The 13,426-nt window shown below is 35.6% G+C and overlaps 2 protein-coding genes across 5 annotated transcripts; both read right to left on the reverse strand.

Annotated features, from left to right (window-relative positions):
- Positions 1–438: 438 nt before the first annotated feature.
- Positions 439–4,452, reverse strand: tp53i3 (tumor protein p53 inducible protein 3). Of its 4 annotated transcripts, none has more exons than XM_067454709.1 (7): positions 4,357–4,452; positions 4,209–4,245; positions 3,536–3,639; positions 3,194–3,461; positions 1,543–1,755; positions 1,263–1,459; positions 439–1,054 (listed from the first exon to the last, which is right to left on the reverse strand). In XM_067454709.1, exons 1-7 carry the CDS (start codon positions 4,435–4,437, stop codon positions 872–874), a joined length of 1,083 nt encoding a protein of 360 aa, XP_067310810.1. In that variant the 5' UTR covers positions 4,438–4,452; the 3' UTR covers positions 439–871. The 4 variants fall into 4 exon arrangements, with proteins under 4 accessions (XP_067310810.1, XP_067310811.1, XP_067310813.1 ...); XM_067454710.1 differs by having other exon boundaries at positions 3,536–3,667; positions 4,357–4,433; XM_067454712.1 differs by having other exon boundaries at positions 3,536–3,658; positions 4,357–4,386.
- Positions 4,453–5,606: 1,154 nt separating this feature from the next.
- On the reverse strand, positions 5,607–13,424 carry cenpo (centromere protein O). Its single transcript, XM_067456091.1, has 6 exons — positions 13,250–13,424; positions 11,378–11,526; positions 9,757–9,895; positions 9,392–9,660; positions 8,984–9,146; positions 5,607–6,742 (listed from the first exon to the last, which is right to left on the reverse strand). Exons 1-6 carry the CDS (start codon positions 13,278–13,280, stop codon positions 6,633–6,635), a joined length of 861 nt encoding a protein of 286 aa, XP_067312192.1. The 5' UTR covers positions 13,281–13,424; the 3' UTR covers positions 5,607–6,632.
- Positions 13,425–13,426: the final 2 nt, after the last annotated feature.

Here is a 13,426-nt window from a genome sequence, read left to right on the forward strand (position 1 = left end):
ATGCCCTATAATAATACCAATTAATAAGCCACCCATGTTATTACATAAAATATTAATTTTAATTTAACAATTCTAATTTAGTAGCCAAAAAATAAGATTTTCCCATCTGAATAAAGTATATTTACATAACTTTATTCAAGCAGACCATCTAAATGATGTCCTGAAAGTCATTTAAATGAAAAGGACCTAGAACTCATCCTCTCTGGTCCTTTTGAACCAAGAACTTAGGTCCTTTGTTGCAACTGAACTTTGAATACACTCAAAAAAAAAATCGATAACAGTCAAAAAGATTGTTTTTGTGGTTGTATAAAAATGTATGGCAAATCAATTTGATATATATATATATATACACATATATATATATATATATATATATATATACACATATATATATACACATACACACGTATATATATACACAAGTAATTTAGAGGAAAATAAATTATCTTTTAAAAATTAATTAAAAATACAAAAATATCAAAATTAGGTTTCTGAAAAAAAAAAGATTAAAATTTGTAGTCCATACTGCCCCGCGAGAGAAGGATTTGTTACAGGTAGTGTGAGGAGAGGATGAGGGTTGAGGAAATGATGGAATAACAGATATTAGGAAGATTTAAACCAATTACAACATCTGAGGTCATTAATCTAGGTAATATAGGAACTTTTCTCCATCCTAAGCTGTATGCTGTAAGCTCTCATTATTTTTTATCATTGACGGCAGTTTTGAAAGTGGTCATAAACAGTGACGACAACAAATCTGCTGATTGTTGCTCCATGTAAATGCATATAGATTCTCAATGCTGCGGCACATGGGCTGTTAAAGTGATGTTACTGACTGTATGTATGTTTGTATTCCATAATAATACTGCGATCAAGAGGTTCCAATTTTGATAATTATTTTCCCAATATTCTTGTTGGCCTCCATGTGTTGATGAGCCATTTGAACATCTTCCATGTTGAACATGCTGTCAATCACAGGCCGCAAGGGAGGATCTGTCGACTGGAAGTGCGGCAAAACCTGCTCTGTGAAACTCCTGACCAGCTCTGCTTTATACTAGAAATAAAAACACAATTGTTAATTTAAAGCGTAAACCTTTAATATGTCAAACTGAATATTATACATCATTAAATGAGTTAAAACAGGCCCAACATTAACAGCATTATGGGATGGGGTGACATGAGCTTTGAATAAATAATGTCTACATTCATTTATGAATAAAAATGGTGTTCTTTGCAATGCGATCTGGAGAAACTCATCTTACCTGTAAACTTCTGTTTCTGAGGAGACTGCAAAGGAGATGGCCTCTTTTCCTCAAAAGCTTGCCAAACAAGTCTCCATCTGCTGTTTTACCTCCCAATGTGCCATAAAGCACCCATCGCCCATCCACTGCAAGGCTACAAATGTTCTTCTCCCAAAAAGATCCACCAATGCAGTCCAGAATCACATCAGCTCCCTTACCTAAACAAAAAACACACAATACATTTAAAATGCATTCATTTTAATATTTAAAAAAACATATTCAGAATGCTAAAATTATTGACCTTCAGTGAATTGCAGTACTTTTTCTGAGAAATCCTCCTCTTTGTAATTGACTCCCAGAGCTGCTCCAATCTGTTCTGCAAATGTTAACTTTTCAGGGCTCCCCGTCGTTACTATTGGAATCGCACGGCATAAGCGAACCAGCTGAATGGCAGCCGTACCGACTCCACTCGCTCCAGCATGAATCAACACTGTCTCATTCGGCTTCACTTTGGCTAAAATAGACAGCAGAATATGGGAATATAGTGGCCCTCAAAAGCATTTTTGGACACTTAAGAGGGTTGGTTCACCCAAATATGAAAACACTGTGATTAATTACCCACCCTTGTGCCGTATGAAACCCATAAGACCTTTGTTCATCTTCGGAACACAAATGAAGATCTTTTTGATAAAATCCGAGAGCTCTCTGACCCCTCCATAGACAGCAATTTAATGAACATTTTTCAGAATGGTAGTAAAGAATAGTCCAAGTGACTACAGTGGTTCAATCTTAATGTTATGAAGCGACGAGAAGACTGAGTGTGACAAAAAAAACCTAACAAAAATAACAACTTTATTCAACAAATACTTTTGTCTGTGTGAGTCTTCTACACAGTTTACATTAGCCAGTTCCTGCGTCAACATCACACACATGCCTCGCTGACAGGAACAGCTTCGGCCAATGGTAAGCTGGCATTCTCACGTAACTCGGAAGCGCTCGACTGTATTTACTTCGTTACTTACTGACACAGACATAAAGGAATTAAAGTCGATATTTTTGTTAGTTTTACATAAAAAAAGGATTCTAGTCACTTCAAAACATTAAGGTTGAATCACTGGAGTCACATACTATTTTAATGATGATTTTCCTACCTTTCTGACCTTGAAAGTGTTAATTAAACTGCTGTCTATAGAGGAGTCTGAAAGCTTTCGGATTTCATCAAAATAACTTAATTTGTGTTCCAAAGATCTGTCTTTCTTCAGTCTAAAAGTTTTTTGAGGGAAACATTCCATGATTTTTCTGCACATTATACAGATTGCGTAATCACGCCGGAACAGTCACACCTCATCGTCTACTTCAAAATCATCCGACATTGTTGCTTTACCTTTTGTTTTGTTTTGTTAAAGGGAATTTGCATTAGTCTTTGCATGTCTGCTTTGTAAACACAAGGGCGGTACTTCCACCTACGTCTAGTGTGACCATTTCAGCGAGATTGTGCAATTAGTGGCACATCCCAGAGCAGCACAAGATGAGGAATTTAGGGTAAAAAGTATACACTTTTTTTTGTTTTTTGTTTTTAAATGGTCGATGGTTTCGCTAGATAAGACCTTATTCCTCGTCTGGGATCGTGCAGAGCCTCTGAAGCCCTTCAAAGCCCTTTAGAAACTGCATTGATTTGGACCTTCAACATTTTGGTTGCCATAGAAGTCTATAATGTGGAGAAAAATCCTGGAATGTTTTCCTCAAAAAATATTTCTTTTCGACTGAAGAAAGAAAGACATGAACATCTTGGATGAGATGGGGGTGAGTACATTATCAGGATATTTTCATTTTGAAGTGAACTAATCCATGAAGGTTTTAGGGGTTTGGAATGAAATTAGGGTGAGTAATTAATGACACTGTTTTCATTTTTGTGTGAACTAACACTTTAATTCACAAGCTGACATTGTTACCTATGAAGTGCAGAAGTTGGTAGGCAGTCAGCCAGGCCTCAGGAAGAGCTGCTGCTTGATGAAGATTGAGGTGTGATGGGACAGGCATGAGGAGTTCTTCTGAAACAGCTACATATTCTGCATAGCCTCCTCCACCGAGTAAAGCCATCACTTTGCTTCCCAGCACCCAGTTGCCCTTGACCCCAGGACCGATGTCAGCAATAACCCCGCTGGCCTCCAGTCCCAAGATTTCACTCTCTCCGAGGGGAGGTGGGTAAAGACCTCTTTTCTGTCAAATAAAAAGAGCCATCAATGGGGTTCACTTTGTCCAGTGCACAAACATGTGCAGGATTTGTGGTTCACCTGTAGAAGATCAGCTCTGTTCAAAGCGGTTGATGCGACTCTGATGAGGAGCTGCCCATCTTTGGGTTCAGGCCGAGGAACACGTTTCACATCCAGTTTCCCTGCTTCATCAACAAATACTGCCTGCATTGACTCAAAAGTGAGACGAAATACAAGCTGTTTATAATGCTTTTTATTTTTTATGTTTTTTTTTTAACATTATTTTATTATTTGGTAATACTTTACAATACGATTTCATTACTTAATAACTTAAGTTTAAATGAATTAAAAATGAACAATACTTCTACAGCATTTACTATCTTATTTTTAACTATTTCATTATTATATCAGACTTTTTTTAAACATTAATGCAGTGTAAACTAAAAATAAACGACTGTATTTTATTAACTAACATTAACAAAGATTAATACGTTAACAAATATTTTGTTCATCGTTAGTTCGTGTTAGTTAATACATTATCTAATGTTAACAAATGAACCTGTTGTAAAGTGTTAGCTGTTATGCTTTCATTTTTTGTTTTGTTTTCCCCCTGTACTTTGGCAATATACAAAGTATACAATGCTAATACAGTAATATGATCGTGATTACAAAACAACATCTCAAAAAAACAACAACTTTAAAACACTGGAAAGATACAATACTTCATTAAGACGATTCATAAATGTTCACTTACAGTTTTCTCCTCGGACATTGCTGCACTTAAATGCGATCTAACAAACACAAACAGGACATCAGTTTTCCTTTTAAATTAAAACCCTAAAAACGTGAAATAAATGTAAAGCTTCATTTCACACATAACATTGTAATGCAACCTAACTTACACACGATTGAAAAGCGTGACTTTTAAGTTGTATGAGTATTTCACCAGTGTCTGGTTTTCTGCGCAATTTCAACGCACACATGAGCTATTTCAACTACTCTTTGCTTTCGTGCAAACATCTACACAGCACTGATATCATATATTGGTATAGATCAGACCAGTGCAATATAGCTCGTTTCTGTATTAATTACACAAATTGCGACACGACTTCAATCTTTGTTTTGCTGACTACAATATAACTACTTTGCACAGCTCTTTAAATGGATGACATTCACGTTTGAAAGCAAACATCGAAACAGAATTTAAATTATAAAACTATATGGAGGTAATGTTGGTACATCCATATATAGTACCATTATAAACACACACAATGGCAACCATACGCTTTAACGAACCACATTCTGAAAGATTCGTTGAGCGTTTTGAGACGTTTGAAAAGGAGATCCTATATTTGTAAATAGTTATTATGGAACATATTTAAACATATTAAAATATACACAAATATTGCTAGGCTTAAAGGACAAAAAAATGTGTCATCATTTACTCCCCTTAAAAGTTGTTCTACCTCTGAATTTTTTTTCTTTTTTCTTCTGCTGAACACAAAAAATATTTTAAAGAATATGGGTAACCAGTTGGCCTCAGTGACTTGCATTTTATTTTTTCTCCTGCTATGGAAGTCAATGGGGGGCTATTAACTGTTTGGTATCAGACTGTCTTCAAAATATCTTATTTTGTGTTCAGCAGAAGAAAAACGTAAGGTTAATGACAATTTCCATTAGTTAATATTATTTATTACTATCATTTAATAATACTGTATCCATTCTCCAAACTTCTTGAAATTATGAATTAATTTCATCCCAAACAAATAGTTTAACCCCACATAATATTATAATAAATCATACAAATAAAGAACTGACACGTGTACTGCTGTAGAGTAGAGAATCTTAGTCTAAAACACCAAGCTACTTAAACACAAAATCATGTTTATAACCCCTTCAAAAAATTAGGAAATGTCACAAATGAGTAGCAAGCTATTACACGGAGAGGCCTGAAGATTCCAGTCTTCCCACTTTACTTTGTTATTTCAATCAACACAATAGTGATCATGTGACTGAGGGACTTTGAAACTCAAAACTCTGAAACCTGACAGAACGAAAGGCATGTTATGTTTAAGTGTCATAGCAGCAGAATCGTAGTCTATTATGGGCTCATACGAGACTAGAAAACATATGCGGCAGTTTCAGGTACAGTAAACTTGCATTTATTATGTATACAATGTCCATGTACATATTTTCATAAAATAAATTAGCCTTGAAACAATCATTGCAGTCTAAAATCGGAAGCTTCTGAGACATTTGTGTGTTTGTAAAATAAATTCACCTGGGAACAATCTGCATGTCCTTAACCCAAAAATATTGTCCGTTCCATTTACAGCATTTGTTTCAAGGAACATCTCGAAATGACAACACAGCCAAGAATTAAGAAACCCAAGTCTTTCATTCACACGGACGTAAGACTGCTGAACCACAAAGAGGATGTGGATCTTCAGTGGAAACTACACATCATCGGTGTCAAATACAGACTCGATCTCAGGCTGCTGGAGCAGGAGCGGCAGTTAGTCCTGAAAGAGCACAAGCGGCTGCTGCAATTAAGGGTTTGCGAACCATACGCAACGATAAATAACACAATGAGGGCCATATCAGAGGTCAGGATGGCAAACGATGCACACGAGACGAGATTCTCAAAATCTGCCCCTGCATTCAGAGCTCTATACTCAGCAAAAGCCTTTGAGCATGATAATAACCAACAGAGGTTTGCCAAATCAGCATCATTTCCTGTCAAGCAAGATGATTCATCTCCACCTGTGATAGCAACAGAAAAATTCAAAGCGTCGGAGAACGGTCAGCTATCTATTCTACAGCTGAAAGACCTGGCGTTGATCGACAGCATCTCCCAGAAAGAGCTGATGTATCAGCAAGAGTATTACCGACGGTATAAAGAAAGACTGAAGCAACTGCAGAGAGAAAAACTACAGCAGAAAATAAGGAGCTTTCTCAGCACTATAGAGCATATTTAACAATGTATGCTTGTCAGATGAACCTTTACGTGTCATTAAGGAAATTTTGAACTGATAGGTGCTAAATTGTTATTTCCTCATTTGCATGCTAATCTACCCCTGAATGTAAAAGCTCTGTGGCATCTCATCCATTGATAGAACTGTCCAGTTTTTAACTGCACTATAACAGGACATTATTTACATTAAAGAAATGTATTTCCTTAAGCAATGCTCCCCATCTTCCTCATGGTCAGGAGAGCCGTATGAGCTGGAGACTCCAGGAGCAGCGACTTGTTTTTCCTCCACTGTGGAGATTCTGAAAGTGTTTTATCTACAAAAATGAAAGCAAACAAACACAAAATTAATGTAATCTCAGTTCCTTTTCTTTTTCAAATCTCTAAATTAAAAAAGTGCATGTTTTGGATTAAACAATGTGACCGCCCCTTATAGCAAAATGGACATAAGAACATATATACATTCAATCTAAACAAATTTTATAATCAGATAAGACCTTCATTTGAACTGATTCTGTTAAGCCTCAAAAATGATTAGTTATGTTATTGCATGAAAAATAGCAGATCAAAATATTTAGTAATCTCACACATTCCAGCCATTTTACTGAAAATCATTTCATATTAAAGGGGTAGAAGTCCCTCCTCTGAAAGACCAGGTAACCAAAACTTAGAAGACCCAAAAAGGTCAAATAAATATAATGTATATGGTAAAATTAATCCATATGAGTCGTGTGGTTTAATCGCAGTATTGAAAAGAGACATGATTACTTTACACAATACAGATTTCATTAAGGCTTTAATTTACATCTAAACAATGATCGGCACATACATAGAGCACATCATATATGGTAAAAACAGTAGCGGCTCCTGGCCATACATTTAGGTAGGGCAGATTCTGGGTTTTAGCACTAATTTATGATAAACATTTTGTAAGCTTTCTATTCGCTGAACACATCCGACAGACATTTTGACAGCGTTCTAATGTCCTTGCATTATTCAGTCTGAGGGTAGCGCTCTGATTATTGACAGACTTTATTACACATGACAAACGTGTAAAATGCCATCTAAAAATGCCTTAATGTAGTATTTATTGCAACCAAATGTTATTTTAGAATATTACAAGTTGAGCAGGAATTCCAGTGAGGAAGAAAATGTCTATTCTCAAATATAAAACCAACACAACATAACTACAGTATATAAAAGCTACTCACAAGAAAACATTTAAACTAGGGTTTACGCTCATTAATTTGATATGCTACTCCACACAGATAGAACAGACATGCCAACTAGGTACTGATATGATGCAGACGGAGCTGAAGTGGACAGACATCGTCTTGGTCTGGAGCGAGCTTTAAGTAAGGTGTGTTTACCTAACGTGAATATAAGCAGGGCAGCCAGAAATCTGTCCCAATAGCTCTCAATTAGAGTGTGCTGCGGTTCCATGTTTCACCCCAGATTTACATTGGAAATTTGTGTGCCGCTAAAGAGCTGGGGAGGGCTCCGAGACCGGCTGACCCACTATCATCAAAACTTGCCTGCCGAATCCATGCGCTTCGTTTTTAATAAATCATGTTCGCTTTACGACTTAAAATAGTAAAAAAAATAAAAAATTGAAACATTTCGCTGCAGAATGCTGAACACATTTATAATTTATTATTAATTTTGTGTGTATAGAGGTCTTGGATGAATATTTTGCCCATCTGCCCATACAGACGAGCCGTGACTGATGGTAAACACGAGTGTGACGCACGAGAACCAATGAGATTTGTACTAGAATGAGATGCACATGTGGGTTTCCGTGTACCATACTGATCTGCTATATGCATGCGTGTTGTTTATTTGTGAATAAAAGCATTAGCAAATCTGTTCAATCATATACAGTCTCTTCACAAGCCTTAGATTGATATGGATTCATTTTACAATTCTTGAACTTTTTGGATCTTCTAAGTTTTGGTTACCTGGACCTTCAATGGAGGGACAGAAACCGCTCAGCTTTCATTAAAAATATCTAGAAGTGTGTTTCAAAGGTTAACCAAAGACTTGATGTACATGATGACAGAATTTATATTTTTGTGTAATCTATCCCATTAAATTCATATTCATTCTGTTAAATTTGCATCTATTTTACCCAAAGTGACTTAGAAATGCTCTAGTCAAGACACCTTTAATTATATAGCTCTAGTTTCAAAGCAGCTTCACAATGTTAAACAGGAAAATAATGCAACAGAATTTGATTCGGCTGTAAAACCGCTCTGGAGAAAATTATATCAACAGGCTCCGTTCAATTATCATATAGTGTCAATGCGGGCAGATCAGTGATATAGTTGATACAGTTAATTTAGTAATTCATTTTGTTAGGATATTTAGTTGAAAACTTAGATTGAAATCTTAGTGTCCCCAAACCGAGCACATCAAAAGCGATGGGCTAAAGCAGATAAACAAACGGCGAAGCCAAAAAAACTCTATTGTTTGAGATACAGGAATCTTCTCTTCCAAGAGAGAAAGAGTAAGCAAGGGTAAAGTTTAGTCAGGGTCAATTAAATAGTGATGTGCCGTACCTTCACTCTCAATGGTGACATGTGTTGGGAGACTTTGTGTGAGATCTCCATACTCAAGTGTGCACAGAACAGCTCTGGGAGTCTCGCCTTGTTCGGTACACATGAGAACGAGAATGTTGAACAACTGATTGCTCTCCATCACCTCCACTGAACCAACGAGTTCCTGTGGCAAAGACAGAAGCAAGGGTACATTACATTTTTATTCAGCAAGGATACATTAAATTGATCAAATATTACAGTAAATGCATTTATAATGTTACAAAATATTTATATATCCAATAAATGCTTTTCTTTTAAAATTTTGATTCATCAAAGTATATATTTTGAATCACCGCCTCAAAATATTCAGCATGAAAGTCACAACAAATTTAAATTCTTGTTTTTTTATGGAATGAATATATATAATACCTTGACGAGGGAGACCTGCTGTCTGCGGCCAGCTAAAGCATTGAGGTTCTGGCTGAGGGTTCGCAGGAAGGCTTTAAGGTCTTTCTGCAGGTGCTGTTTGGCAAAACTCTCGAGAGGTAATGACGGTGGAATGTTATGGCGGGAGATCTGCACGGTGCGCGTCAGATCCAGCTCCATGTTATATGTGTCCAAATACACACCCTCAAAGGCTGTGTGAAAAGACACACACACACTTTTCCCTTCCTTACACTCCACCAAATCATAGCCACCTAAGAAAAAAACAGAACAATGGATCAGACCTAAGCAGAAGCATAATCTAGGACTGATCTTAACATCATCAATAAAACAGGAGTGTATATACTTACCAATTAAATGATGAGCACGCTGAAGGTCTTTCAACTGCATTCTCCAGGCAGTTAACAAAGACTGCTGCATTTCTACGAGGCCGCCAGCATCAGCACCATCTTGTAAAGGAAGATCTTTGCTGATTTTATCTTTAAGGATCTACCACACAATGACAATAAGTTTATAGTACATTTGCAGTAAAGGCCCGCACAAACCAATAACTATAACTTTAGTGTTCACACCAATGCACAATAACCTTGTGTTTGCTATAAGCATGCGCTGTCAAAGGTTGAGTGGATTCTGAATGGTTAATTATTTATTTATTCATTTTTTTATTTAACAGGGACAATGCAGTCCAACATAGTTACAACAGAAGTACTAATTGCTAATTCTCAACTCCTGTCCATGGTTGGGCTTTTCTAAATACATACTAAAACATATACATACAAGCATAAAACGTTCACATTTCTTCAAACATATGCTCACTCATTCTCCCACTCACAGAAAAAAAAAAAAAACATTTAAAAATTATTAGAAATTTTGGTTTGTCTTTAGCCATAACTTAAGCCTAAAAGTGAACTTTTTGAAGTCAGATATACTGTAGTCTTCATGAAAGTCTATTTCCGCCACTTAATAATAAATTTAAAAAAAAGAGTAATTGCAACTTTTTATCTATGAATTCTGATTTTTTTTTCTCACAATTGCGAGTTATAAAGTCAGAATGAAGCGTTATCTTGTGTGTCCGAGCTTCATTTACAGTCTGAGGGAGACGCACACTGTAAACAAAACAACCTTCGCAAACATGTCTAAGGATTTCGACACAGAGAAAGACACAAATATAGCTGAGCATTTTTTTGCTAAGCTATATTTATTTGAACCCAAATACATGGGCACACAAAATAACACGTCAGCAGCGTCTTACGTCGAGTGGCGAACGTGGATTGAACAGAACTATATGCTCACTCCTTCTCCCACTCACAGAAAAAAAGAAGGAAAAAACATATTTAAAAATTATTACAATTTTGATTTAGCCATAACTTAAGCCTAAAAGTGAACTTTTTGAAGTCAGATATAGTCAATTTCGCTGCATGTTAACGCATTAACCTGCTTTCTGTCGGCTTACTGAAGTGCATGTGTGACAGGTGACAAAAACCGCATACTTTGAGCAGATTTAAATGCATCCAGCAAGTGTTTTGCATGAAATAAGGACATATATCACAAACGCAAACTCTTTTAAGACCCAGAAAATTGTAAAGATGTGTTCATCTCATGCAGCAGAAGGTTAAGTCAAAACGCTGAATCTGTAACTGCATGAAAGAATAATATGAGCCATAAATCTCCCGCTGACACTGTGCACGCTTTATTTAACATCACAACTGACATAACATTTGGAAAACTCAGAGTCAGATACGGACATTATTATTTTTAAAATCACTACAAGGAAATAACCCGGTTTATTAATAAAGTCATTATTAATAATAAAAAAATGTAAACACGATTTACTTGCGTTGTCAGTTTGCTGGTTTGCATGTAAATGGGGAAAACTGGTTATTTCAATAAGCTAAAATTTGTGAGTTATCAGCTTACTGGTTTGCATGTAAATGTGCTCATTGTCTCATTACTATTTCAAAGTCGTCTCACCTTGATGGCTTCTGTCTGGCGTTTGAGTTGATCTCTTTTGGCACGGAGGGTCAGAGCTCTGACCTTGAGCATCTCTAACCTCTCAGACTGATGCTGGTTCTGCCGTCCCATACCTTCCTTCTCTAAAGCCATCAGGTGACCCAGAACACCTGGTATATAACACAACACATAAACACAGGGAGCATAAAAAAAATGACAGAGTAAGTGAAAATATGCTTACACCGCCAGACAAAGGTTTGGACACAGCATTGTAGAATAATTGTAAAGTCATCAAAACTATAATAATGATTAACATTTTGTAAAAACTTTACATTTTCTCATTAGACCACTATTGTGTCTCTTTATTCATTTATTTATATAACAGGGACAATGCAGTCCAACATAGTTACAACAGAAGTACTGCAGCTGATGCACAGCATATAGAGTTTATAGCTAGTGCTAATTCTCAACTCCTGTCCATGGTTGGGCTTTTCTAAATACATACTAAAAATTATACATACATGCATAAAACGTTCACATTTCTTCACACATATGCTCACGCAAACTCCCACTCACAGAAAAAAAAAAAAAAAAAACATTTAAAAATTATTACAATTTTGGTTCGTCTTTAGCCATAACTTAAGCCTAAAAGTGAACTTTTAGAAGTTAGATATACTGTAGTCTTTATGAAAGTCTATTTCCGCCACTTAATAATAAAAAAAGAGTAATTGCAACTTTTTATCTAAGAATTCAGATTTTTTTTCTCACAATTGCAAGTTATAAAGTCAGAATGAAGTGTTATCTTGTGTACCAGCATTCTTGTGTACTCAGCATTGTAGAATAATTGTAAAGTCATCAAAACTATAATAATGATTAACATTTTGTAAAAACTTTACATTTTCTCATTAGACCACTATTGTGTCTCTCCTTAGAAATTATATTTTATTAAGAGACAATTAAATTAGTTATTTTATGGATTATTATGAAAAAATTATGCAGTAGAAGACTTTGATGTATGAAGAATACACCTTTTTATTAATTATTTATGAATTGGATTAAACTGAATCTGTAAAACAAGTGACAGTTTGTATTGTAATGTTACTAAATTGTTATTTAGTTATGGAAAATTAATGTTGTGCACATTTTTAAGCATTTCGATTTTTGTATTTGGGATCATTTTAAAGGCACAATCTTGACAATAAATTTAGTTGAATTGTATTTATACATTTGTCTGCAAAAAATAGACTGCTATCGTGTCTCAATTATATTTTAATAAAAGAAAATGTAATTAGTTATTTTATGAATTATTATGAAAAATTATGTAGAACAAAGACTTTGATGTCTGAAGACTATATCTTTTAACTCTTTATGAGTTGGATTTAACTTAATGAATTGAATCTGTAAAACAAGTGACAGTTTGACTGTTAGTGTAATGTTACTAAATTGTTATTTAGCAAATTACTGTTGGGCACATTTCTATATATTTAGCTTTTTGTTATTGAGATAAATTTGCTTTTGGATTGTCGGTTGTATATTGTTCAATCTTGACAATGAAGTGAGTTGAGTTGTATCAAAGAAAGGGACTTTGGTTCTGGGTGTGTGACGTGTCTGCAAATATTAAAAGTACATATCTGCTCAATTAATTCAAGGCGTGTGAAAATACACTTAACGTTACGCTGCATTCACGTGCCCTCGGAATTATCGTACATACGAGCTTCCTAGGTAAAAATTGCTCATGAACGCCCTCCCATATCAAAATCTGAATGCAATGAGCTCGTGACCACAACTTCAGAAGTGGGAAGTAGGAAATGTCCAATAGCATGTGAAGGCAGAAAAAGCTCTTTTGAAAACATCTTTGACACATTTAGATGTTAACAAACTACATAACTTTACCTTGCTCCATTGGTTCCATTTGGCCGTCCATTATTGTGTTCTTGACGCGCGAATATTTTGTGTTTCTTTGGGAAATGTGAATCTAGTGTTTCGAATTGTGGCGCGCTGTTGTTTCATGCGCGACCTCGGAAGCTAAAAAACACAAACAGTGCTTTTAGAACATCATCACTGCGCGCT

Source organism: Pseudorasbora parva, chromosome 10 (genome assembly GCF_024679245.1).
Source record: "Pseudorasbora parva isolate DD20220531a chromosome 10, ASM2467924v1, whole genome shotgun sequence".
Classification (NCBI taxonomy): Eukaryota; Metazoa; Chordata; class Actinopteri; order Cypriniformes; family Gobionidae; genus Pseudorasbora; species Pseudorasbora parva.

Bases quoted from the DNA above. Each gene is read 5' to 3' on its own strand.
- tp53i3 (XM_067454709.1), bottom strand. From the start codon at position 4,437: ATGTGTGCGTTGAAATTGCGCAGAAAACCAGACACTGGTGAAATACTC. The intron at 4,246-4,356 runs GTAAGTTAGGTT...TGTGTTTGTTAG, and splicing joins GTCACGCTTTTCAATCGTGT to ATCGCATTTAAGTGCAGCAA. The intron at 3,640-4,208 runs GTAAGTGAACAT...TTGTTGATGAAG, and splicing joins CAATGTCCGAGGAGAAAACT to CAGGGAAACTGGATGTGAAA.
- cenpo (XM_067456091.1), bottom strand. From the start codon at position 13,280: ATGGACGGCCAAATGGAACCAATGGAGCAAG. The intron at 11,527-13,249 runs GTAAAGTTATGT...GTTATATACCAG, and splicing joins AATGGAACCAATGGAGCAAG to GTGTTCTGGGTCACCTGATG. The intron at 9,896-11,377 runs GTGAGACGACTT...ATTGTGTGGTAG, and splicing joins GCCAGACAGAAGCCATCAAG to ATCCTTAAAGATAAAATCAG.